General features: G+C 37.9%; 1 protein-coding gene across 2 annotated transcripts in view; it reads right to left on the bottom strand.

Moving 5' to 3' along the window:
* The window catches only part of ndrg3b (ndrg family member 3b), a 69,305-nt gene that overhangs the window by 27,060 nt on the left and 17,677 nt on the right, over nt 1-24,568 (bottom strand). For both annotated transcript variants that reach the window (XM_065286290.2, XM_065286292.2), the window contains exons 2-3: nt 13,978-14,059; nt 12,038-12,070 (exon numbers count right to left, since the gene is read on the bottom strand). In XM_065286290.2, the coding sequence (XP_065142362.1) occupies nt 12,038-12,070; nt 13,978-14,034 (90 nt within the window). In that variant the 5' untranslated portion in view covers nt 14,035-14,059. The remainder of the gene's footprint in view (nt 1-12,037; nt 12,071-13,977; nt 14,060-24,568) is intronic.

Below are 24,568 nucleotides of genomic sequence, written 5' to 3'. Positions count from 1 at the left end.
TCTGCAAGCTCAAGCTGACGTATGAAATGGCTATAGGAGTCTGAGAGAGATGAGGGGTAGACATGGAGAGCTCTCAAGCGTCTCTAATTGGATTTACGGGGTCAGGAGAATGAAGGGGTGTGTGTGCTGAGGATTTGTAATAAATAACGATGTATAAATCCACTTGAATGCGTTACACAAATTACACAGTAAATCGAACATGCTGTAACACACCTGTTCAAAGCTGCTGTTGCCATGGTGACAAGCATGTCTTGGCTATCGAGGTTTAAGTCATAGAAATGTAAAAAGGACATTAGCAGTACCGGTGTGGCTATTGTAAATCAAAAGCTAGATCTGCACACATGGTTCAGCATGACTGTGTTAAGTGACATGGAAAAAAATCTGTTGGAGCTCAATTGGCTTAGCATTGTGTTTTAGCTGTGCAAAGGGTGTGGGTTTGATTCCGAGGGAGCAAATATAATGACAAAAATGTACACGGTTGTGTTAAAACAAACTTTTAGAGGCCACCTACTATGCAAAATCCACTTTTGCAAGGTGTTTGGACATAATGTGTGTTGGCAGCGTGTGAACACAACCACCCTATGATGAAAAAAAATCCACCCGCTCCTTGTTTTTTAATCCCCATTAAATCAAAGCAGTCTCATTAAAGATGCAGTTTTGATTCTCTTATCAATGTGAGGTCACATTGATAAAGCACCGCCTACTAACATTCCTGCATTAGCATAGTTTCCACCTTCAGTATATTGTACTCTGTCCAGATCTCAGTGGTACTCTTATCAAATGATAAAAGTATTCCGCAGATGAGAGGTTCAGAACTAACACAATGCACTAAGCAAATTTGCAGAGTCGGTTGTTGCTCCTCAAAGAGTATTTTCCAATTAATTCACAGCTCAGCTCATGTGTTCTGCCATTACTCAGATGAATACAACATTAAACATGGAGAGGAAATGATGTAGCAAGGACCATCAATGATGGGTCACTATGAGGACAACAGATGACATGAGAAATGTAAGCGGGTGAATGTAATCTCATTCTCATCTCTCAGAGAATGAGCTCATAACACTGTAACTGAGAAGTGAAATCACCCTTACTTTACTGACAGTATGACAACCATACAATATCTGTCTGATTCAGTTCTAGTTCAGATTTTCTTTTTCAAATTTGTGACTATGTCAGAGGTTTTCAAACTGGGGTCCCCAGAAAACCCATTTATTCTGTATTTATCAAATTTCTTGTTACATACATTCCAGAATCATTTATATTTGCAGTGTATAGTCCCCTTTATCTTAATGGACTAAGATAGCTGCTATGAAACAAGATTTATCTTCAAAGTTGCTTCCAGTGGTACCTGAGGATGACCGGTGTCCAGTTTGATAACCTGCTAGCTAGGTTCAGTGCCAGGATTTGCCATTGGCTCGTGCGACAACGCGTCATGCCAAGTTTCCCCTTCAGTTGAAATTATTCAACTTGCACAAAAGACGCATTTGATGTAAATTGTTAAGCGTTGGCGTCATTCGCCAGCTGTGAATTTGCGTTTGTTCGCGTCTTTGCATTGACTTTGTATGTAATCTACTGTTTTCTGGTGCGTACACACCATAGACTGTAAAAAAAAAAATTGGACGACGCCCATTTGCTCATTCATGAAAAGTGAAGCCGCCAGTGTCCCGATACGGCGCTGACATTTTGGGTCTTGAGTCTGCGCAGTAGCGATTTTGGGACCAGTCCTGCGCAGTAGTGAGCAGAAGTAAAGCCGCAAAATCAAGGCCCCACCCTCGCTCTCGCAGAATGGCATATCACAGCTGTCAATCATGACGTAACATCACCGTTTTTATAGCATTAAATTACTAACTAAAAACAAACTTATTTTAAAAACAAACACTTGAATTTACATCAGCGTGATAAAAACTACAGTAAGTGACAGAAACCAGCTTCGGAAAAAAGATAATTGAAGTGTAATTAAATTGTGTAGTTGTTCTCAAGTCCCATTGAATAACATGGGGGAGGTGGGTTTATGACCTATACTAGGACCAGTCAATGGGGGGGGGCGATCTAGACGTTGTGGCTTCACTTTTTAGGGCTTGTGTGTCACGCTTGGTACACACCCTAAGTTTCGTTTTTTTTCTAAAAACTGTAATAGTATTTTTGGATATACTTTATAAAACTACCCTGCAGAACTCGACATATTCTCCCTATATTATCATCACAGAAAATACAAAAATATTGGCAGATTCTTCTTTGGCCTGCTTTTGGCTGCATTAAAGGGATAGTTTCAGTTAAAGAGATTATTTTTACCCAAAAATGAAAATGTATTTATCCTCATGTTGTTACAAAACCTGTATAAATGTCTTTGTTCCGATAAACACAAAGGAAGATATTTGAGGAACGTTTGAATCCAACCCAATCAAAGGTCCCATTGACTTCCATAGTAGCAAAAAAAAAATGTAGATCTGAAAATGTAATCGACTCGAGGATTTACTGAATGTATTGCAGTAAAAATGACATAAGATCTGTGAACTGCTAAGACCTATGAAGATCACACCAACACAGATATGAGAATCAAAACCTGTGTAAGTTGAAGAACATGTGTTTTCTAACAGTTAACTAAGGAGCATGAGATTTTTACCTGACCTTTGAAAATACCTACCGTTACATACACCACCCACAAAGGGGGTCCTAAAAAATGGGTTCACATAGCTTGACATTTCAAGCTATGTAACTTCAGAGTCTTTCCCAGGATGCACCTGATGGATGAAAGAGTGGGTGAAGGTAACAAGGGTTTCCCTTCAATCTCAGGGTGCAAAGAAAGACCCCTGTGCATCGGCCCACGATCATACACCCCTGCATTGGAACACACCCTTGATAAGTCAACCAGCATGTCAGCGTCTATATACCACATCAAGCAGCAGGTGTATCCTGTCACGGAAGCTGTTAAGATGCTCCAAATCAGCTCAGATGTCAGACAGAGATGAAAGAGGCACGACTGGTTTGTGATCTCAAGACTACTTGATCTACAAAAAGTGTTTGCAATAATGCAAAAATAATGCAATACTATCAATGACCCACAGAGGGCAGCATTCACCAGCACTAACATTTCTACCTGAATTTTCTCACAAAGCTGTTTTAATGTAGCAAGCAACTTTAAAAAATCTGACTCAAATGTTTTTTCTATATCTCTTCATCCTTCTTCTTCAATGTCTGGGACAACAATAAAAACCTTGTAGTTCTTTCCTGGATTCTGATTGGTCAATAAAGAATGGGCATCATGCCCATCTAACACATTCGCTGCCCTTGTGTGCCATCTGACCCAAAGCCATATTCCTACAGCAACACGGCTGTGCATCTTTTAAGAGCTAGATAAAGAAAACAAAAGCAGGCTTGCATAATTTATGATTACGTCATATCCATTTGTTGCAATACACCAAAACACTACCCCAAAAAATGTAAAATGATGCATCGTCCTTTTAAAGATCTGAAGCATGAGAGATCAATACACAAAAGACAACAATACTAAAATCAAAGCACACAAATAAGTCAACAAGGTTTCGATGAGAACGCAATGCCTGTTTCATGCATTTACGCTGCCCTCTGCAGGAGAAGCCCAACAAGTGTCAGCTTACATCACCTGTGTCAGCTTACAACAGAGCCTCATTCACATCTCACATAGCCCAACATTAGCAGTGTTACCATGGCAACTGCTCTTCCTAAAGATGTGAGGATGCTGGGGAACCATAAAAACTAAGACGACTGCAATGCCATCAAGCATTAGGGGATTCAGGGAACCATTAATATCAAACCTGGGTTTCAAGAGCAGAGTCGGTTAAGTCTACTCGTATCTACTCGCTCTGTGAAGAGGAGTTCAGAGAAAACTGGTTATGTAATAGTTGCTCTCTTTAGTTGCATAGCTACCAGCTCTAGTAGAAACTCAACAGGAAGAGCAACACAAGAAAAATGATGGATCAGTCACCCTGACAATCCAAATCAATGGTCTCTTAATCTTCTTGACTCCACTATCACTACTAAGGGAATAACATTTCAAGCATCTTATATGTGTGAGGGTAAGGAGGTAGTTCTCGCTACATTCAACCATCTGACATGTACCTGTAGCAGACTGCAACTAAATATAAACCTGTGAATCCTCGCTACAGCATCTTACAGTAAATTACTGTGCAATTCAGCATGCTCTATAAATAATCTACCTTGCTAGAAAACACAAAAGAAACCAAATGTACAATTACTTAAATGAGTCTCGTCCTGAAAGTCTCGAAACGTGAGCATGAAAAGGAGAAACGTTCCCTACAAATGCACACAATTAAGATTTTATAAGTATAGCAACTACTAGTTTATTTCCACATTAACATGTTTTCTAGGGGTGTTACGAAAAAAGCAATATTCACCACACTATCCATTGTTTAGTAAAAAACTGTCCTAATTGACTATAGCAGCGTTTCTATTACAGATATTAGCATTAGTTTCTAAATGTCAACAAAAAACTATTGCAAAATGAAAGCATTTTGGTTAATCGATGATATGGGACTAAATAAAGTTTTTCCTTTCGCAATAAGTCATTTCAAATCACGTCGACTGATGATGGACGGTTTACTAATATCACATCCACCGCAATAGGTATTATTTTTAACTGAAGGAGATGCAAATGTATTATCCAAACTTTAAATAAAAAAATCCACCGTTTTTCAATATTTTACTATGTTCTTACATCAACTTATACAAATTAATACATTCCTTTCTTTTTCAATGTGTGCACTTCATATTTGCACAGCGTGTCGTAAATGTGTTAGCATTTAGCCTAGCTCCATTCATTCCTCAGGCGCAGTAATATTGACGAAAGTTTGAGCGAGAGGGGGAGTAGTCAGGAGCAGCGTTGGGGGTAACGCATTACAAGTAACGCGCATTACGTAATATTACTTTTCTGAAGTAACGAGTAAAGTAGCGCATTACTTTTGAAATGTAATGTACACATTAATATTTGAGTTACTTTTAAAAAAAAGTAATGCAAGTTACTTTTCAGTTTAATTAATTCAATTTAAAAATAAAATAATGTACTGAATTAAACACAATAACGTAGAGTTACACACTCTGTGCGCCTGAGCGGGAACAGTTGGAGTCAGAAACGGGGATGGCAGGCCAGAGCTTGACATTTTTGCGATCATAAAAAATACCTGGAAGACCTGAAAGAGATCAAGCCTCAGCCAAGTAAGAAAAAGTAACGCAAAAGTAACTTAAAAGGAACCTAAGCATTACTTTCCATGAAAAGTAACTAAATAACAGAATAAGTTACTTTTTTGGGGAGTAACTTAATATTGTAATGCATTACTTTTAAAAGTAACTTTCCCCAACATTGGTCAGGAGTGATGATGTTACTGCGCACCGAGGTCGAAGTGGAGCAAACTAAGTGCTCTTCCGCCATACAATATAGTTTTTATTCCGTTTTATTTTGTGTCACCATGCTTACTTGTGTAACTACTCATGTAACAGTCTTTAAATAGGGAAAACATGAAAGTGTTTGGTGGCTTATAAATTCATCTCAGTTTGGATCCTAAGGAATGAATAGGGCTAGGCTAAATGCAGAGGTGTAAAGTACTTGAGTAAATGTACTTAAGTATTTTTGGGCTACTTTGTACTTGTACTGAGTATCAAACATATAGGCAACTTTTACTCTCTACTCAATTACATTTTTGATTGGGTATTTGTACTCTTTACTCCACTTCATTTGAAATGACACTTAACGTTACTCGCTACATTGTTTATTCGTCAAATAAAAACGAGACGAAAGTGTCAGAGGGTGATGATGGATAGAATCTGTGTTCGCGAGGTTACACGTACACACACAACTGAGGGACTTCATTTGGCGCTGCGCAGAGCAATCGTATGAAATCAAAGTACTGCGAGAGCGAATCAAAATGCATATGGAGAAGTCTGGTCTCGCGGTACTTCGATGTCAAACGCTGAATGGCTTGCGTTGAGCCACCGTAGCGGGACATCTGCGTGCTGCGTATGTCATAAACTGTAGAGAAAAGTTCGCGTCTGGACTGAGAGAAGAGATAAAGAGCAAACATATGGATGATGCATATCACATTTGCTTCAGTCAAGGGACCTTTTGTTAAACATGTGATGCTACAATCAAAACAAAAGTGATGCGCGATTGCAGGAGGGTCATCCCGCAACTCAAAGGCAAGCACAAATGTTTATATACTCTGATGCTACTTTATCAGCTAACCTGAGCTGGTACATAACTTGATATAACTTACTATATAAGCCAAAATAAACCAGCGAGGTCCTGTACTGATTGCCCGAGTAACTTAAGTACATTATAAGATTGAAAATAAGTGTACAATTTCACTGTCCTCACATTTAATCAAGTATGCTGTAATGTATTTACTGTAAAGAGGGATGCATGACGGAAGAATTGTAGGGCACTTGTGAGATAGTCGTGTTACGTACTACATGTGTTTACAATTAATCTTTCAAATGAACAACTTCACGTTTTTAATATGCATTATCATATTTCTGTTAGTGTAATTTTAGTTTACTGGAATTTTTTTAATATTAAAATTATATCTTTTTTAGGATAGGCCTATATAAGAATATTTGGTAACACTTTACACTAAGGTTCATTAGTTAACAGTAGTTAATGTATTAACCAACTTGAACAAACCATGAGCAATACATTTGTTACATTATTTATTCATCTTTGTTAATGTTAGTTAATAAAAATGTAAGCTTTAATTGTTTGTTCATGTTAGTTCAGAGTGCATTAACTAATGTTAACAAGATTTAAATAAAGTATTAGTAATTGTTGAAATTAACATTAACAAAGATAAATAAATGCTGTATAAGTGCAGTTCATTATTAGTTCATGTTAACTAATGTAGCTAACTAATGTTAACTAATGAACCTTATTGTAAAGTGTTACCATATATTTATATCACAAAGTTAGGTTATATATTTATTCAGCATGGCACATTCAAGTACACAATGACACTAGACTAAAATTAAATGGGTTTAAATTAAATTTAATGTAGATTTCTAGACTAAAATCTCATGGCATTTAGTGGAATACAATTAGACTAAAACTGAATCAATTCAGATGACAAAAATTTGACTAAAACTAAATTAAATTTTTGTCAAAAGACTATGACTATGTTTAATCTGTGTTTGTTCTGCCAGGTCAAAATGTTGAGGTGTTTGATTTCTTTTCTATATTAGGAAATAAAACCTCATAAATAAACTTTCTTAGTTTTCACTGCCCAGACCTACAATGTCTCTTTGTGTTGAGGACTAGTGCATCTTTGAGCCAACATTCAGTACGAGTAAAAATACTTGAGTACTTTTAAATTGGGTTACTTTAATACTTTTACTCAAGTCGTATTTAAATTGGTGACTTGTAACTTGTAGTGGAGTAATTTTTACAGTAAGGAATTTGTACTTTTACTCAAGTATGGCTTTCAGCTACTCTTTACACCTCTGGCTAAATGCTAACACATTCACGACATGCCGTGCAAAGATGAAGGGCATGCATTGAAAAAAGATAGGTTTGTATTAATTCGTCTTAGTTGAGGTAAGAACATAGTCAAATATTGAAAAACGGTGGAGTTTTCCTTTAATGTCAAGGAAAGCCCCTTATACTTAGGAGCGCCAATGTATTTCTTGAAGGTAATAGTACATCACTTTAAATCAAAAGAAATGTAGTAGTGTTATCCACGCATTATTGGCCAGAAAAGCCTGTTATACTTGGGAACAAACACGTATTTAGGTGTTTCTGGTAGGTTTTAGTACATACCACTGTACTTACATCAGGTGACCTGGAAAAATGCAAATAAACTGTTGCCATTGTCGTTTTGTGAAATGCACCTCTTCCAAATGGCATGAAAAACCACCTCATGTGAGCGTAAAAACGTTTTGTGATATATGGGAGTTTTTGCGAGTTGTTGAGATACTGTTTGTTGTAATTATATCCAAGAAGCATACAAAGGGCACTTAATTGTTTTCTCTTGGTGTATGTGACGGCACAGGCATTGCACCCACGTGCATGACCTTGCTTTTTTCGACCATCGTCAAGTTTTATTGATTTAATTATTAATCAACAGTTATTCGAAGATCAACATTCCTAAGGGGGTGTACACACCAAAGCTTTTAAAAGCGGCTGAAAACGCCTGGAGGACACCTAATGCCAGCTGTTTTTTTTTAGCTGAGCACCAGCTTCCTTCAGCTTTTGGTCATTGTACGATGCGCTGGTTGGTTGCTGTGGTAATGTCCCGCCCCTCCTCCACAGTGATTGGAAGGCCGTGTGAGAACTGACACTGACAAGCAGAGCTTTTCATCCAAAGTTAAATATTTTTCAACTCTTGGCGCTCAGTGCTTATCGCAAAAAAAATGCTAGTTGCTGGCTTTTTTTAAAACGCAGAGCTTGCATTGGAAACTATTGAAAACATAAAAGCTTTGGTGTGCACTGGAGGTCTTCACGGGTCCACTTAGAGGATGTTTACACTTGGCAATAACATGCGTTTTCGTCGATCGGATCACAAGTGGACAACGTTAATGCCAGGTGTAAACGGTGTTTAAAACGTTTTGAACGCGTCCACTTTCGACCACTTTCAACCACATCCAGAGGTAGTTGAAACCACTTTCGATCGGATCGCTTTGGAGTTGCGGAACGCAAATGTGGTTGAATGTGTTCGAACAGCCACACGTGACCGCCTTCTCTCCGCCCATTTATCTATCTGAGGTATTTTTACCTCTTTTTTTTACTTCTGGCGGGAACATACGGTGAACAGCGCTATTTTTAGCCTTTCATTGATAAAACTACTGCGGGTGTTCTCCGTAGTTTCGTTTTGAAAGCGTGAAAGTTGCGCGATCCTATCTCATCAATTGCGCTGAAAATTCAGAGAAAGCTCCAACATATAAACGTAGAAAGCACTGTGCAGCATGTTTACTTGCTAAACAAGCAGCGGACTCCGACATAATATTAGTTCGCATCCATAAAAACTCGTAATTACTCCCACTTGCGTTTGAATGACAGCAGAGAGACTCGCCCACCGTCTCACAGACCACCCCCTCACAGTATTCAGGACAGAAGCGGTCGAAAGTGGACAAAAGAGACGGATTTAAATACCAGGTGTAAACGTAATGTGTCTCTCTCATCCACTTGTGATCCAATCGATGAAAACACATCTTAATACCAAGTGTAAACAGCCCCTTAGATCCAAAAACCCGAGGTCCGACCCGAGACCCGATTGCGTTCGGGTATAAAAGTTTCACATGCGCCTCGGACACGGGACGGGTATAATAATAGCCGAATCGTGTCTCCGGTAATATAAATGTGTTTTTGATGAACGGATCCGAGAAAACCCAAACTCTCTCGCGTGTGTGCGTCAATGTCCTTTTCAAACATCTCATCTGTTTGCCAAGATGCTCTAATAATAATAATTTGCCAAGAGCGCTTGCTCTAATAATTGCCGCTAGTTTGGGTTGGACTCGGGTCTAATTTTCTCGGGTTTGTCTCGGGTCGGGTCTTTTTAAAAAAAAAAAATATTTATGCACGTCGGGTTCGGGTATCAAGTAATTCGGGTCATATCGGGTCGGGTACATTTCCTCTAGTGTGCACGCCCCCTAACAGAAATAGGTCCAGACCTTCCCGACTTCCACAACTCAAACTTATTGCCTTCCATTCCAAAAATAAAGTCCTATAAAATTAAATAAAATGTACACATTTGGTTAAATGTATACCCACATTATCAGTTAATTGTAGTTATAATAAAAAACACACAGTAAGAACCTATTTTAAATGTACTCAAAAAAGTTTTGTTAATATGCTTAATTAATTAAGTTAATTGTCAATATGAGGTTTTAAAAGTCATTACTAAAGTAATTTATATCTGTAGTTGCATCCTATTATAAGAGCTTTTTAATAGGAGAGTAATTAGACTCCCGTTTCTTCCTGGGTGAAACTAGACGACAACCACCTTGGACCTGCAGGGCTTCAAATGTCAGCCTGATTGGGTTTATGATAATGGAGGACACTAAATAATAGAGAGCAGGTGAGCTGCAATAAAAGCTGCGTGCTGCTGTCTGGAACGAACCGGATCACCTCTCGTTCCTACGGAGGCCACGACAGGAAAATAAACTGTAATGGGGAGACTGAAACTGAACTCACTAGAGGAAATAAAAAGTGGTGTGCAGAAATTAAAGTAAAATTAACTAAATGAATAAAGTTTGCTGATGCATTTGTGCATTTTAGAGACAACACGCATATGGACAATACTTATGAACACGGCTTCTCCGGCTCAATTCACCACCCACAAACCCTCCCACACAACCACAGAAAAACAAAAGACACACATTTGTGAATTTAGATGCTCACAGTTCAGTAAAGGTCAGGAAGTGTGTAATGGGAAATAAAGTAGCAGTGCAGTACATTAATGGCTGTGTGAATGTAGTAATTAAAAGAGTGTAAGGGGGTGAAAATTATGTCCCCCATCCATCCGTTTGGCCCAATGGCGAAGTCCAAACCGCATGGGAAGGATTGATAGCGCGTTCGGTCTTTTCCGGAGCTTTGCAGATGACGTTTTGGCGTTACGTAATTTAGGTATATTTATCTCTAATCTGACTCCAAAGACAAAGATTTAGTTTATATTATATTACAAATTTGATTGATTATTACTTTTAAAGCTTACAGAATTTAGATGGATGTTTGTTTATTTATTCTGATAAAGCTCTGGTATTACACTCGTTCATTCGGTTCTCACAGTCGCACATGATCCTAGTACGGGCCTCATAATTAATATACTGGTCAACGGTCGTAAGCGAATCAGTGTTGGTCGCTGCCAGAGGTTGGACTATACGCTTAAGCGGCCGCTTTCTGCGTGCTCAACTTTAAACATACTTTATTTAGTCCCCTTAGAGGTGACACTTAATTATTACAATTATTATTTCTAATCAAGATTAATGAATAGAATAACATTGAAATAAACAGAGGTTGAGGCTGACCCTATTTAGAGTAATCAGAAATGTTACTCTAAACGGAAACACAGCCTCCACGCTTCTAAGTACACTTAAACTAACGCCAATTGCTAGTCGTATCTCTCAAATCCTCAGCTGATGTATTATTCACTATCTAACTGGGATTGGGCCGATCCTAGCCTGATTTCAGTCCTTACGGTAACTACGGATACAACGATATTACTTGCAGTGTCAACATTTACCGAGCAACACAGAATAAAATCAAATATAACAATTTATTAACCAGGTAGGTAAAACATAATTCAGAAGCCAATTCACATTCCAATTCAAATACGAGAAAACAAATATAATCAAATGAGAATAATGCATACCTGGCAAGTGATGAATATCTGGTTACAGATTTCTCAAAGTAAAATAAAATACATGATGCTGTATCAAAGATACAGCATCATGGGGGTGAACTTCCATGAACAGAAAGACCCCGCCGAACCATTTTACATCATTCCCTTAAATATCCAGAGAGACAAAGCATATAGGAGTTTGCTACTGATTGGTTGTTGTAAAATTCAGGGGTGTTGCCTAATATACATTCAGTGGGTGATTGGTCAACATCTCTAAGGCAGGAGTTGTCTCCCAACATTAGGTTAAGTTTACTTATTTATTGTCACAGATTAACATTGAATCCTGTTGTCATATTAATAAACCCAAATGTACCACTTGCATTAAAACACTTCATATAACACCAAACAAGACCAGTTTCAGATTCTTTGTGCATGTAGAATGTATACAGTTTGCTTTTAGAACATGAGGAGAGGGGGACGAGAAAGTGTGGTAGGGTGTGTGACTCTAGGGTGTCTCACCACATGGGGTAACTGTCTTGGGGGGTAGATGTGAATTCTTTGAGAAAGGTTTCAGATGATAATTCAACAGGAATTAGGAAGCGGTTCCCTGTGGATTCAGCCATTTGCTGCTGGCTTTTAGAAATACATTTTGTCAGGGTTTACAGGTCTTACAAGAGTAATTAAAAATTGATGCCTCAGTGACCACAGGAGATTCTTACCTGACAATCAAAGTCCTGGAAGTTCTGTCCGTTCTGTTATGAAAAAAGAAAAAGAAAAAGAGGAAAGAGGTTAGGTTTGACAATTCGCTTGCATCATCTTTTAAAAACTCGTATATCATGCGCCGAAACTGGACGGAAACAACAAGTACGAATAATCAGACCAACAAAACTTAGCAAACCTGGTTCTTGCTCCGGCTTTAACTTCTGTATATTCGGCAGTTTTGCAACAACCGACCGAATAGCATTTCTCACGTCTTTCTCCGCTGCCATTGATGAACTACAACTCAAACTGACGCACGACCACAACGTCATCATTTTAGCCACCCCCCTCTGTTCGCTGATTGGACCTGCAGATTTTTGCAGGAGAAAACGAAACTCTACGAGCAGTCCCAGACGTTCTGCTGAAGCGAAATGAAAATTAAGCGGACGCACGTAGGAGGGCGGAGCCAGGCTAAAAAGCTCTAGGACGAGTTCGCAAAAGTAGGTTTTACGAATAATTCAAAATGGCAGAAAATTTTTCATGATGGAAAATGACGTCATAGGGTCCAATCGAATCGACTTGAGCCAAGGAATCAGAGGAAACAAGAATTTAATTCATACGACTTACAGATCAGAAGTTATAAGCAAAAACGTAAGTGCAACTTTGGACTGTTGGTGGCACTAGCGAGTTTGAGATAGAGACTCCAAAATTGCTGTGGATATTATTTGGACTGTCCTCTGTCAGTGTGCCAAATTTCATAACTGTCCTACGTACGGTTCTATGGGCTGCCATAGACCGCAATGGAACAGGAAGAAGAATAATAGTTAAGAAAAAGAAAACTAACGGATACAATAGGGGTCTTCGCCCATTCTGGGCTTGACCCCTAATTATAATACTATGAATAACAATAACAAGCTATGATTGCACATGCTGGCATCCAGAAGCGATCAACCCAGTTTTACGGTTTGGTCACGTATATACCGCATTGCATCTTTTAATAACGCAAGCATACTCTGGTACGATTGATACGAGTGTACACCCAATCCGGGCGATTCACATTTCGCGTCTTTTTCTCTCTTGCTCAAGTTGGTTATTTCAAATGTAGTCGCGCGGTATGCGTGTCATAATGGAAGCACAAGGTGCGACACATTTTTTTTCCAGGGGCGTCCGCACCGCATCGAGTTAAAAACATTTCAACTTTCTAGAATGCCGCAAGTGCACCGCAGCTCATGTGACAAGAACCAACAAACGGTCGCGTTTTCCGCACAAATTTAGACGCAAAATGTGAACTGTGGCTATACTCTACACAATACACAAGAAAACAAAGCTCTCCTAAAAGCCTGCATCCTTTCTGAACATTTTCATTTATGCATTTGGCACATGCTTCCAAACTTAGAGCGACAGGAACACTATTGTCCTTGACCTCTACAAGGAGGATTCTCTTACACCAGCTCATTTCTGGCTCTGAATCTAGACCGGTGATCTAGATGGCTGTGAGATGAGAATCTGATGACATTCATACATCATCTCTCTGATCTCATTGCTCTGGTACAGCCTGGTATCCTGGTAACCACCATTTAGACTAGGGCATGGAAGAGCCCGGATTGAATCGTGCTAATGGAAGCGAGGAAACTTTTTTATAATTTGGGTCACTAAGTAAAAAACAAAAAGCATACCTTATCATCTGTCTAAACAAAATTGCTTGATGCTTTGCAGTCTTGATTATTTGTATTTTACGCTCTGTGTTTTTATTTTTAAAGTAACGTTGTCATTTATTAGCCTGGCATGGGTAAAACTCAGTTTCTATGGTCCTATGAAAGTGACAAACTTGTCAAGTATGCAACCCTCGGAATGTGACCAAGAATTTTTTTTTAAATGTAAAGGAAAACTATACATGTTTACATGTGACATCTGACGACACCACCAGAGAATCAGATTTTGGGTGTATGTGTGAACTCACCTTGTCTGTCAGGAGGGGTTTGATTTCAGTCAACTGCACATCCTGTAGCTCATCCATCCTCAGATCTGACAGCTGTCCGTCACTGAGAGAGGAAGAAGAGAAACTGGATTAGTACATGATAAGTCAGGATCGACCTACTAACCAGAATAGAAAGAATAGTGATCAAATCAACTAATTTCTAACAGACACACACAGAGAGAGCGAGAGATGTGCTTAACATCCTGCTAAATAATGACTATCAAATCCTCCATTGTCCTTGCTAACAGAATTCAGATGAGCTCATGTTTAATTCAGCATTTCACTTTTTGAAGGTCAACGCACACGTCTTTTATTGAAAACACGTTTTCATTCCGTTCTCATTACAACCGTTGTGCTGTCTGAGACAAGGGGAACTTGTTTTCGATTCGGTGAAGAAAGCCCTATGCACCTGTGCAATAGTATCCAGGTGTCTGGTTTGCGGTTTAAGCCCCGTGTAATAACTTGGCATCCAGTTAAAGGGGACAGAGAATGAAAAACCATTTTTACCTGGTCTTTGTTGAATAATGAACATTCATGAACATACAAAAAGTGCTAAACATACTAAACATCTCAGTATCATAGAAATTCCTCTTTTAGAAATGTCAGCCAGAAAACGGCCCAATCTGAAAAACTGATGCGTATGACATAACAGGCATCTCCCTGCCCCTCCACTTTAAAATAATTGTCTACATTTTTTAAGTGCCAGCAAAGTCAGCCAATCAGTAATGAGATTGCAAGTTAAGCCAGTAGGGGGAGCCAAATAGGGGCAAAACCACTTGTTTAAAATCCCCCACCCTAATAGAGCTATCTGAGAGAGGTTTTTAGGAAGCTTCTAAGGCATTACAGACCCAAACAAAAAAATATTTGTCTACATGTCACATCACAGAACAAGAATAAATACCCCGTTCAATCATTCTATGTCACCTTTAAATCTGTCAAATGCACGACAGCAAACATTCAAGGCAGGTCGTATGAACTAACTGTACTCCTAGAGCCCACCTGACTGTCTGTGGTGGTGAGTTTGGGAGATGAGCTGAAAAAAAGATGTAAGGTGACCCACTGGTGTTCTGGTGGTGTTCACGGAGGGCTGAAATTTGTTGACAAGGTCACAGTCAGAAACAGAAGGCCAAATGTGTCCATTACGTGATTTAATAGAGTGACTCAGAGAGAAAATGTCAATCTGCCACAGCGTATGGGATTAGCGATCTGTCTAAAGGCATAGCATGAGAAAGGGCCTCACAGCTTTAAATAAAATATAATTCTGCTCTTCTGTATATCCTGTGCCATTTCACCGTTGATGTTTTAGTACAAGATGAAAAAATCCAACATCTTCTCTTAAAACAACGGAGACATGATGTACCAGTGTGAGAAAGGTGTTTGATTCGATAGAAATATGTGAGGACTGGCTGTTCTTTTGTAGCAAACTGTTGTAACATGCTGTGTCTTTTTTCATTGTGTTTGTTATTGAATACACAGCAATATTCATTTCATTTGATTATGAAAAGGGCAATCTTTATATGTGAAGCGGCTGTTTATGCTGTGCCATTTGGAATTCGCCCTCCTTCTGCGTGTGCATGCGCGTTTAAGTGCACTGAAAAGTGCATACACGGAGAGACGCGTTTCAAAAAGCTAGCGAACATAAAATCTTTCTGTTCTTGACATTGCACATACAAACAAATCTCCACAGTATTCTGTTTCTAATAATAAAGCCAGTGTTATGATTCGTTTTATAAACTAATTATGCTATTTAACGCCTGCATGTGAAAGTGTAATTATAGACTGTTAGTTATTGTGTGGGTTCAGGTCATAGAAAACAACCGAGGGGTTTATATATTCCTATACCATTCATTCTCTCATTGGAAATACACCTAGCAGTGTTTGTCCTGATTGTAGTTCTCTCAATTATAATTAGTAATGACGTTATAGGGACGTGAAAGAGAGATAACTGATAATAGCTTATAGTACATAATAAAATAAATAATAAAATAAAATAAAGCAGGAAAATATTTAAACCACAAATGTTTGTAATGTTTACAACTATATGTTTGTACGTGCCATGTGAGTCTCAGTTATCCAATTTTTGAAATATAAAAATTTGCCGAAATTTGCCACTTAGTATAGCTTTTAACTAAATGTGCACCACAGTTTTATAATACGGGCAAGTTAAAGTCATGATGATTCGGGGGCATGTTGGAATTCCCCAATTTTATGGGATCAACACATTGTGTGAAAGGGGTTCACGAGCATCTGTGTCCTGTTGCTAGTGGGTTCCTGAGAAGATGAAGCCTGGAGGAGAATAAATCATCACCCAGGAAGAAAGACGACAGACAGATAATGGGAGAAATATGAGAAAGAATATGTTTGGGAGTACAGGAGAGGCAGAAGTTCCAAAGACAACAGAACTATTAAACAAGACAGGACTAATGCAAAATAGTTTTTTTTATAAAACAAGTAAACACTTAACACTTGTAGCAAAAGGAAGTTACACAAGCATCCATAAGCATCTAAGATCAGTAAAAGCCTGGGTATACTTCATATAATTCGCATAGGTAAGGGTGAGTGTGAGACAAATTTTATCATCAATGCACGTGTCGAAGCCTGGGTGTGTACAAGTCAAATGAAATATACTTTGCAAGGCTGTGCATGTACACTCGCCTACAAGTAAAATAATTATGTTTACTTGGGCCTTAAGTCTCAAAGGTAAAGCATAATTTTTAAAACACTACAACCAAACAAAATCCCAAACACACCCCCTTCGGTCTCTCATTTGTAAGGGCAGTCCCACCTTAAATGCATCGTACTGTTAAATTCTGCACATTATTTTGAGACAATAAAATTCTCTTTTTTTTAAATGACCAGTTAATATTGCTAAAAAAGTGATGTTTTGGTAGCATATGTATTGTAGACCTTTTTGGCTTTGGAAGTATATAAGAAAACTTGCTTCTCATTTCTCCCAAACCCAATTTCAGGGCATCAAGCAGTAAATTGAATCTGCCAAAGTCCTATCAGACAGATCCGACCTGCTCCAAAGAGCTGCATGGTTTCCATGACTACAGATGTTCGGCTGCAACAAGTGAGCAGAAGGTTACCCATGAGCAAAGTGATGAGATGGAGATACAAATGAGGGGCTTTAAATTGAATGAAATTAAATGAAATTAAAATTAAAAACTGTCATTTGTTTTGGAATATTGTGTTTTTTTTTATAAATGACTTATCTGTGAACTTCATTATTTTTTGTAATTCATATGCCCTCATAATCTTCAATCAAAAATGCAAATCTCCTCCCCTGCTCGAAACAATCTCTTTTTTTTCCAGTCATATGGTATGGCAGGTGGGCGGGGTCTGGGAAAGTATTGCAGCGATCAGCAAATAGCAATATGCCCCAACGATCCAATCAGATCTCGATGGGTGAATTCAAGTCCAGCCCTTCATTTTTTCACTTCAGAAGCCGTTTCACTCGAATATACATCATGATGGGGAAAATAAGACAATCACTACTTCCGTTTCATGGTGACTTAAAATATGGAATTAACTAACAAGAAAAAGTGCACAATAAAGAAAGATTAAGAAAAAGAGAGATCGCGAGCGAGAGACTGGTCAACTACTCTTCAGTTTTTAAGGGACAGTTTTTAAAATGTAAATATGATATGGTCGAAACTTTTACCCCTATTTTCATGTTTTATATTATTTTACTTATACTCACACACACACACACACACACACACACACACACACACACACACACACACACACACACACACACGTACATACATACATACATACTTATGTTATAACTTATATTGTTTTTGTTACTTTTTGTTATAGGTCACACATTAAAAACATGCATTTTCAAAAAATATACACACTTCCAGTATCCAGTACTTTGACTGAAAACTAATATTTTCTTATTTAATATTTGAAAAAAAAAATGCAGTTTAACTTTTCAAGGGTCAAATGTTTTTAATTAAACTATGACCATGGCACAAAAAAAATGCCAGTGTAAATAATCAACACATTTTTATATAGCACTAACTGTAATGCAGAGCTCTTAAACTTATTTTGTTTATAACCATTTAACTTTCATAAAATGTTACATTTCAAGTATTTACAACATATAGTCAGTATTCTCCTAATGACTAAAATTGCACTGCATTAGGGATGCATAACGATTAATCGCGATTAATCTAAAGCAGAATAAAAGTTTTTGTTTACATCATATATGTGTGTGTGAACTGTGTATAATTATTATGTATATATAAATATGCACATATGCATGTATATTTTTAAGAAAAAATATATATTTATATATAATATAAATAAATATACAAATGTATACATTTATCTATACAATGTTTTTATAAACAGTTCACACACATTTATGATGTAAACAAAACAACTTTTATTCTGCTATAGATAAATCGCGATTAATCGTTATGCATCCCTACACTGCATGTTTTCTTTTTTAATATTTTAAAGATATATAAGCTAAACCGCCTTTCTATTGTATGCCATATTCGGACACGACTTTCGGAGTTCGCCCCCTAGTGGCAGTCGTAATGAAATTTCAGTTAAATCGTAAGTCTGTGCCAACATGGAAGAGAAACTCATTACACCTTAACTATACGAATATATTTATACTTCGAGTAACTAAACCCTAAACCAACTTTTTTTAGTTAGTGATCTGTAAGAATGATGCTTTATTAGTGCTGTTCATTGATTTTAGTAATTGTTTTGACATTTGGATATAAGGGGCCCTATTTTAACGATCTGAAACGCAAGTGCGAAGCGCAATGCGCAAGTGAGTTTGTGGGCGGTTCTTGGGCGCTGTTGCTATTTTCCCGGCGTGAGAAATAACTCTTGCGCCGGGCGCAAATCAATAAGGGGTTGGTCTGAAGTAGGTTCATTATTCATAGGTGTGGTTTGGGCGTAACGTCAAATAAACCAATCAGAACGCTAGCCAACATTCCCTTTAAACGCAAGGGCGCAAGTTCCATGGCGGGTTGCTATTATTATGACGGATTTACCAGGCGCACGCCAGGAGCGGTTCACAGCCGAGGAGACCGACGTCCTTGTACGGGGGAATCCCACGCTTGCCAGCATAAATCGGGCACGCCGTGTAACGGGAGGTGGATCTGCCTCAGGACTTGACGCCAGCAGAGGACATCGCTGCGTCCACCCTCACCGCTGAAAGGGTTTGGGGGCTTTGAAATCGGACCCAAGAAACGCAAGCAAGGTCCAACCCCAAAGTACTCTTACAAATCAAGTTCATATACATTAAGGATTCTTATGAAAACATTTTAATTATTATTTACATAAAATAAACGTAATACAGCCACACAACAAAGTTATGAAAATATTTTAATCGTTATTTGCATGAGAATAAATAAAAACTATCACCACAATGCTCACCACTATGATTCCCCTTATCTCGTGTATTAATATTTTTAAGTGTAACAATTTATGATTTGCAAAAATAACTGTTGCATCTGTGTAGATTAGAAAAGCAAAGTGTGTGCGCGTTGTGCACGCTATACATTATGGTCAAGCATGCGCCCTTAAAATAGCATAATGAACAACGCGCAACGCGCCACTGACTTTAAACTTTTTTTTTCTGGTCAGTGGCGCAATTGTTTTTTGAAACTGCAAAATAGCATCAGGGATGGTTTGCGCTGGAACACGCCTCTTTTTTTGCGCTGAACCACCCAGGGAGCGCAAGTTCATTCCCTAGTTTGCCGACGTGCTTCTGTGACGGGAAAAACCCGCTGTGCGCCGGGGCAAAATACGAATGATACATGCATCACGGACAAAGTCAATTGCGCTGGGTGCAAGATAGAGCCCAAAGTGTTTCAATACTACAATATATGGTGTAAAAACGTCTGATTGCTGCCCTCTTCAGGTTGAACGGTGGCTACTGCAGTTGAATTTTCCCATTGGATGTTGGGTCCAAAAAATGACTCGTGAAGTAAGCAGGTTCAAGCTCACTACGCCCTCGTTACGATCTCACCACACACTTGATACGAGCTTAGTTCGTCCCCTCTGTCTTCGTTGGGATCTGCCCACTTTTCTTGCATTTTTCAAATATTGCCAGTGGGTGGAGTCAGGCTCTGACAAGGGATGGCGAAAACGAAAAATTTTCTTGACCGGCCACCGAGCCTCATTAGCCGGTTGAAACCGGTTAACCGATAGGCCTATTAGTTTAAAATATGCTATGCTATTTAAAATAACAGCCATTTCTAGGTATGTGACAAAATGACGTAATACGCACGAGCGCTTTGTTCCCACGGCTGTGTTCCCAGCAGGTATTCAGCGCCAGACACGTTGGTGACTTAGGAAATCTGTCATATCTTTGCTTTGTGAATACCTCTAAAGCCCATATACTAGTGACATAAATTACTTCCTCACGTTGATTCTCACGTTCGAATTTCCAAGACAGCTGTCGTAAGAAGAAAGTTATAAGCGAAGCAAAATTTCTCTCGTGTTTGACATTGAAATCCTCTATGAAGGCGAGTATTTTTTTGTTTCAAACCAAATACTTTTTATAGAATATACATTTAACTTGAATTAGGTGAAGTTTGGGATTGATTGTAACATTCACATGTGCTTTTTTAAGATCCGCAAGTGACGTTGTTGTCAAAAGCAGAATCGCCCATTCAATCATATTGGCTTCCAAAACTTCTCCGTTTTCATCAATTCGTGCAGTATTTTTCAAAGTAATCATACAGAACGAAGGATTAGACTCTCTAGATTACATTATTGGCATAATTTTGTCAAACATATAAATAAATACATGCATGCATTTATTGATTTATGAATGATAAATTACATAATCATCAATTAATGTATTAATAATATCTGACAATTTAAATTGCTCGCCAGCATTATTAGTCAATTAAGAAATATTAAAGAAACAATTAAATGTTTCTTTAATATATAAAAATACAGCAATTTTATTTGAGAGGGCTTTGATTTCATATGGAAAGATATGCGTGGATTGATGCTCTGGGTTTCATTAATTAGTGGTTAATCAAAAATAATAACATTTTTTTATATCTTTTAAAAAGATGTCATCTTAATCTTGTTGGGCTTTTAATTACCTACAATGTGGTGTTTGAATTATGCAAATAGACCAAGAAATGAGTTATGATATTTTAAAGTGTTTGGTCAAGCGGAAGAGGTCACAGTTTTTCATAGTTTTATTGTTTTAATTGGGTACAAAATGCCCCCTAATTTTCGAGATAAAAAATTCCATAACTTTCTTAATAATTATCCGATTTTAATAATTTAAAAACCATGTTAAAGTTCTTTTATATTATCTATCATATGGTTATAATTATATATGAATTTTCTAGTATTTATATTTTTTTGTCACATACCTACCATTTCGAGCCGCGCCTGCAATTTCGCAACTTGCATCTCTCTGCGCTCTGCCTCCGGCTCACACACACACACACAGACCTCACAACACTTTTTAAATCCCCTACAGCGCGAAACATAAGTCCCGCAAACGCGGCGCCGTGCTTAGTTTCGAAATAGTTTAGGTACTAGGTGATCGCGTTGAACTTGAAAATAAAGGCGTTTGTGAAGCTCATTTGAAAATTGCCGCGGCTCATTTAAGAAAATGACAGCTCAGAAGAGACTGCGCTTTAGTTTGGGGTAGTAATAATAAAGACATAGGATGATCATCATCACCTTTTCTGTTACCACTGAAATATAGATGTAATGTATTTCCAAATCTAAACCCATCTTATGCGGAATGTTGCCTAATAGACTGCAACACGATAAAACCAATGGATTAAACGGGCACCTTCAGAATGTGTAAAAGACGCACCGGCCAAAGCAGGTCTCGCACTGTGTTTGTTCTAGAACAAATGCAGCAAAGATATTTAATGCTTGTATGAGGCATATAGGCCTACGCTGAGTTTTATTTATTTATGATGAGGTGCGTTCTAATTAACAATGCAATGCAAGTAAACGCGCCGTGCTGGCGCCTTCATGCATGGACCGGTAATTATATACTCTGCTATATTTGCTTTTTATTTATTAAATACATGCATTTGGTTGATGAAACATTTATTAAAATTAAGATACAATTTATACAAAACGAAATTCACTTTAAAGAAATGCTTTCTACAAAGCAAAACTTAATAAAGTGGTAAAAATCATGGCTGAGGATTTACAGAAACAAAACTTACTCTGCACTTTATACTGTTAGCCTAAAAGACATAAATGTTAATAATTTGGAACACAACCAGGAGAGACTTTAATTTTAATTATTTTATTGCTGTATTTTATTTACTATTCGAATAAAGGAATTTATCAAAAAATAGCCTGTAGCATTTACTTTTCGCAAACCTTGTGAGCATGCGAAACCAAACGCAGTGACCTCGCGCCAAATGTTTTTTTTATTGGTTTATAAAGTACAAACAGACCAGTTATGAAAAACTGAGTGTGAGGGATTTGTTCACTTCACACAAAATGATCTTGGAAAGAAAGAGATGACTAACTGTAGTAGGGTTTAGTCCACTGTAATAGCCTAATTTACAGATCCCTTTTTTTAACCGACAACCGACAACTTTGACCGGTTAACGTTGATACGGTCAACCATCGGTCAAACGGTCATCGGTTAACATCCCTAGCTCTGACCAGAGGTTTAGTTACTCTTTAATAATTTACTTATCAGTAATCCTTTTTTTTATTCAAGTGTTACTAATAAAATTAACAAAAAAAGGATTAATAATTTTCCACATGCAGCTCCTTCCATTTTATCGGCCGTCATTGGTCATGTAAAGAAAGGCAGCTTTAAAGTAACTACGCTGATTTTAAATCAGACAAAGATGACCGGCGGGCCGGATGAAGATAATTGGAGGGTTGCATTTGGCACGCAAGCCGCCAGTTGACTAGCCCTGCTCTTATGCATAAAAACAAGAAAGTAATGCTTGTTGTTATTATCGTATTCAAAAATACTCAAGTAAACAGAATAGTCGCAGCAGCATGTGCATTAGCTGTACTAATCTGTCTTGGTTTTAATCAGCTCATAGTAAAGCGGAAATCTCCCTCTTCAACAGCAGATTTAAGCTGATGGGAGTTTAACATGCTTTGGGTTCTTACGCATGATGTAAATTAAAACAGACCTAAATCACTCCATCAGCATGGTATTTGAGAGCAAAACTGGCAATATTGGTCAAAAAATAAAAATGTATGCCGTTACTCCAGCTTAAAGAGAATACAAAGCAGAGAAGATTCACAATAATTTGGTTTGAACATCTGCCTGTTTTCTGGACTCCATACCCATCTGCCCAGCCCATTTGATTAACAGGCAATCTTAATACTGCCTCTTCCCATCGCAGTAACAACCAGCTGATGAATCACCATCAGCATCAAGGCGGAGGAGAAAAAGAACGACTCTAAATACTCTATTCTTCTCCCAAATCCTCTCTAAACACACCAACAGCATTATCACCATAAGGGTTATTGTGATCCATCATAGCACAATTACCATCACCATCCATCAACTTGACTCATCAGGGTTGCCGTGAGCCACGTCAACCCTTCACCATCTCATCATCAACAACAAAAACTCAGACTTGTTTCCTAGTCTTTTCTATAAAGGTCTAATCACACAGAAATACGATGAAGGTTATGAAATATGAGTCAGCTATTTCATTATAGCAAATTGCTTCACAAAACTGCCTCCACGGTAAGAGGGTGTAAATCAGCATTATGAGTTTAAAATGTTCTTACTGTCAGACCAAACATTTACTGACTGAAAAAGCACATTCGAGACAATATCAGCCTAGTGCAGAAGATGACATTAAAGTTTTTAGCTCTTAAGCTAAGAAACGATGCTCGCTTGTAATCCCTTTATACAGAAAGGCTTGTAATTACTTCCATGTATTTACATTAACCATCACTGCCAAAACCAGTACATATTAATTAGGGATGCACCGATCTGATTTTTTTGGGCCGATACCGATACCGATTTAAACAGACAACTTCTGTCCGATACCGATGGCGAAACCGATATTAAACACTTGTATACAATACTATACAGTTGGTCTATTTGCTAGTTTATTTCTGCATCACATTACTTTTACTGAACATGGATTGGATCTAATTAACATTCAACTGACCAACATAATAAGAGAGGCACAAATTAAGCTAAAACAAATATAATAAGACAGCATGACAACCTTCAAAGGTGGTTTTTGCTATTCAGCATTTATTTTATTAACAACATTAACTCATTTTTTACATATAATGGATTTCTTTATGCAGTTAATTAATAAACAATCGGCATCTGCCTTTCTCGTGCTATTGCCGATATGCCGATGGTTTCAAATTCATCAAAAATCGGCCGATAAATATCGGCGGCCGATAAATATCGGCGGCCGATACATCGGTGCATCACTAATATTAATGTCTTCATTTTAACCTGAACATTAACCATCATACAAACAGTAAATCCATAAAGTTGCCTGTAATAACAGCAATAAATTAGACCAAATTGAAGTCATTGTGGCACACAAATTTTTTTTATAATACCTAATTTAATTATTGTACATGTTTTGAAGTA

This window comes from Paramisgurnus dabryanus, chromosome 21, assembly GCF_030506205.2.
Source record: "Paramisgurnus dabryanus chromosome 21, PD_genome_1.1, whole genome shotgun sequence".
In the NCBI taxonomy this organism is placed as follows: domain Eukaryota; kingdom Metazoa; phylum Chordata; class Actinopteri; order Cypriniformes; family Cobitidae; genus Paramisgurnus; species Paramisgurnus dabryanus.
Note: the sequence above shows the minus strand (reverse complement) of the source record. Positions and strands in the feature narration are given on the sequence as shown.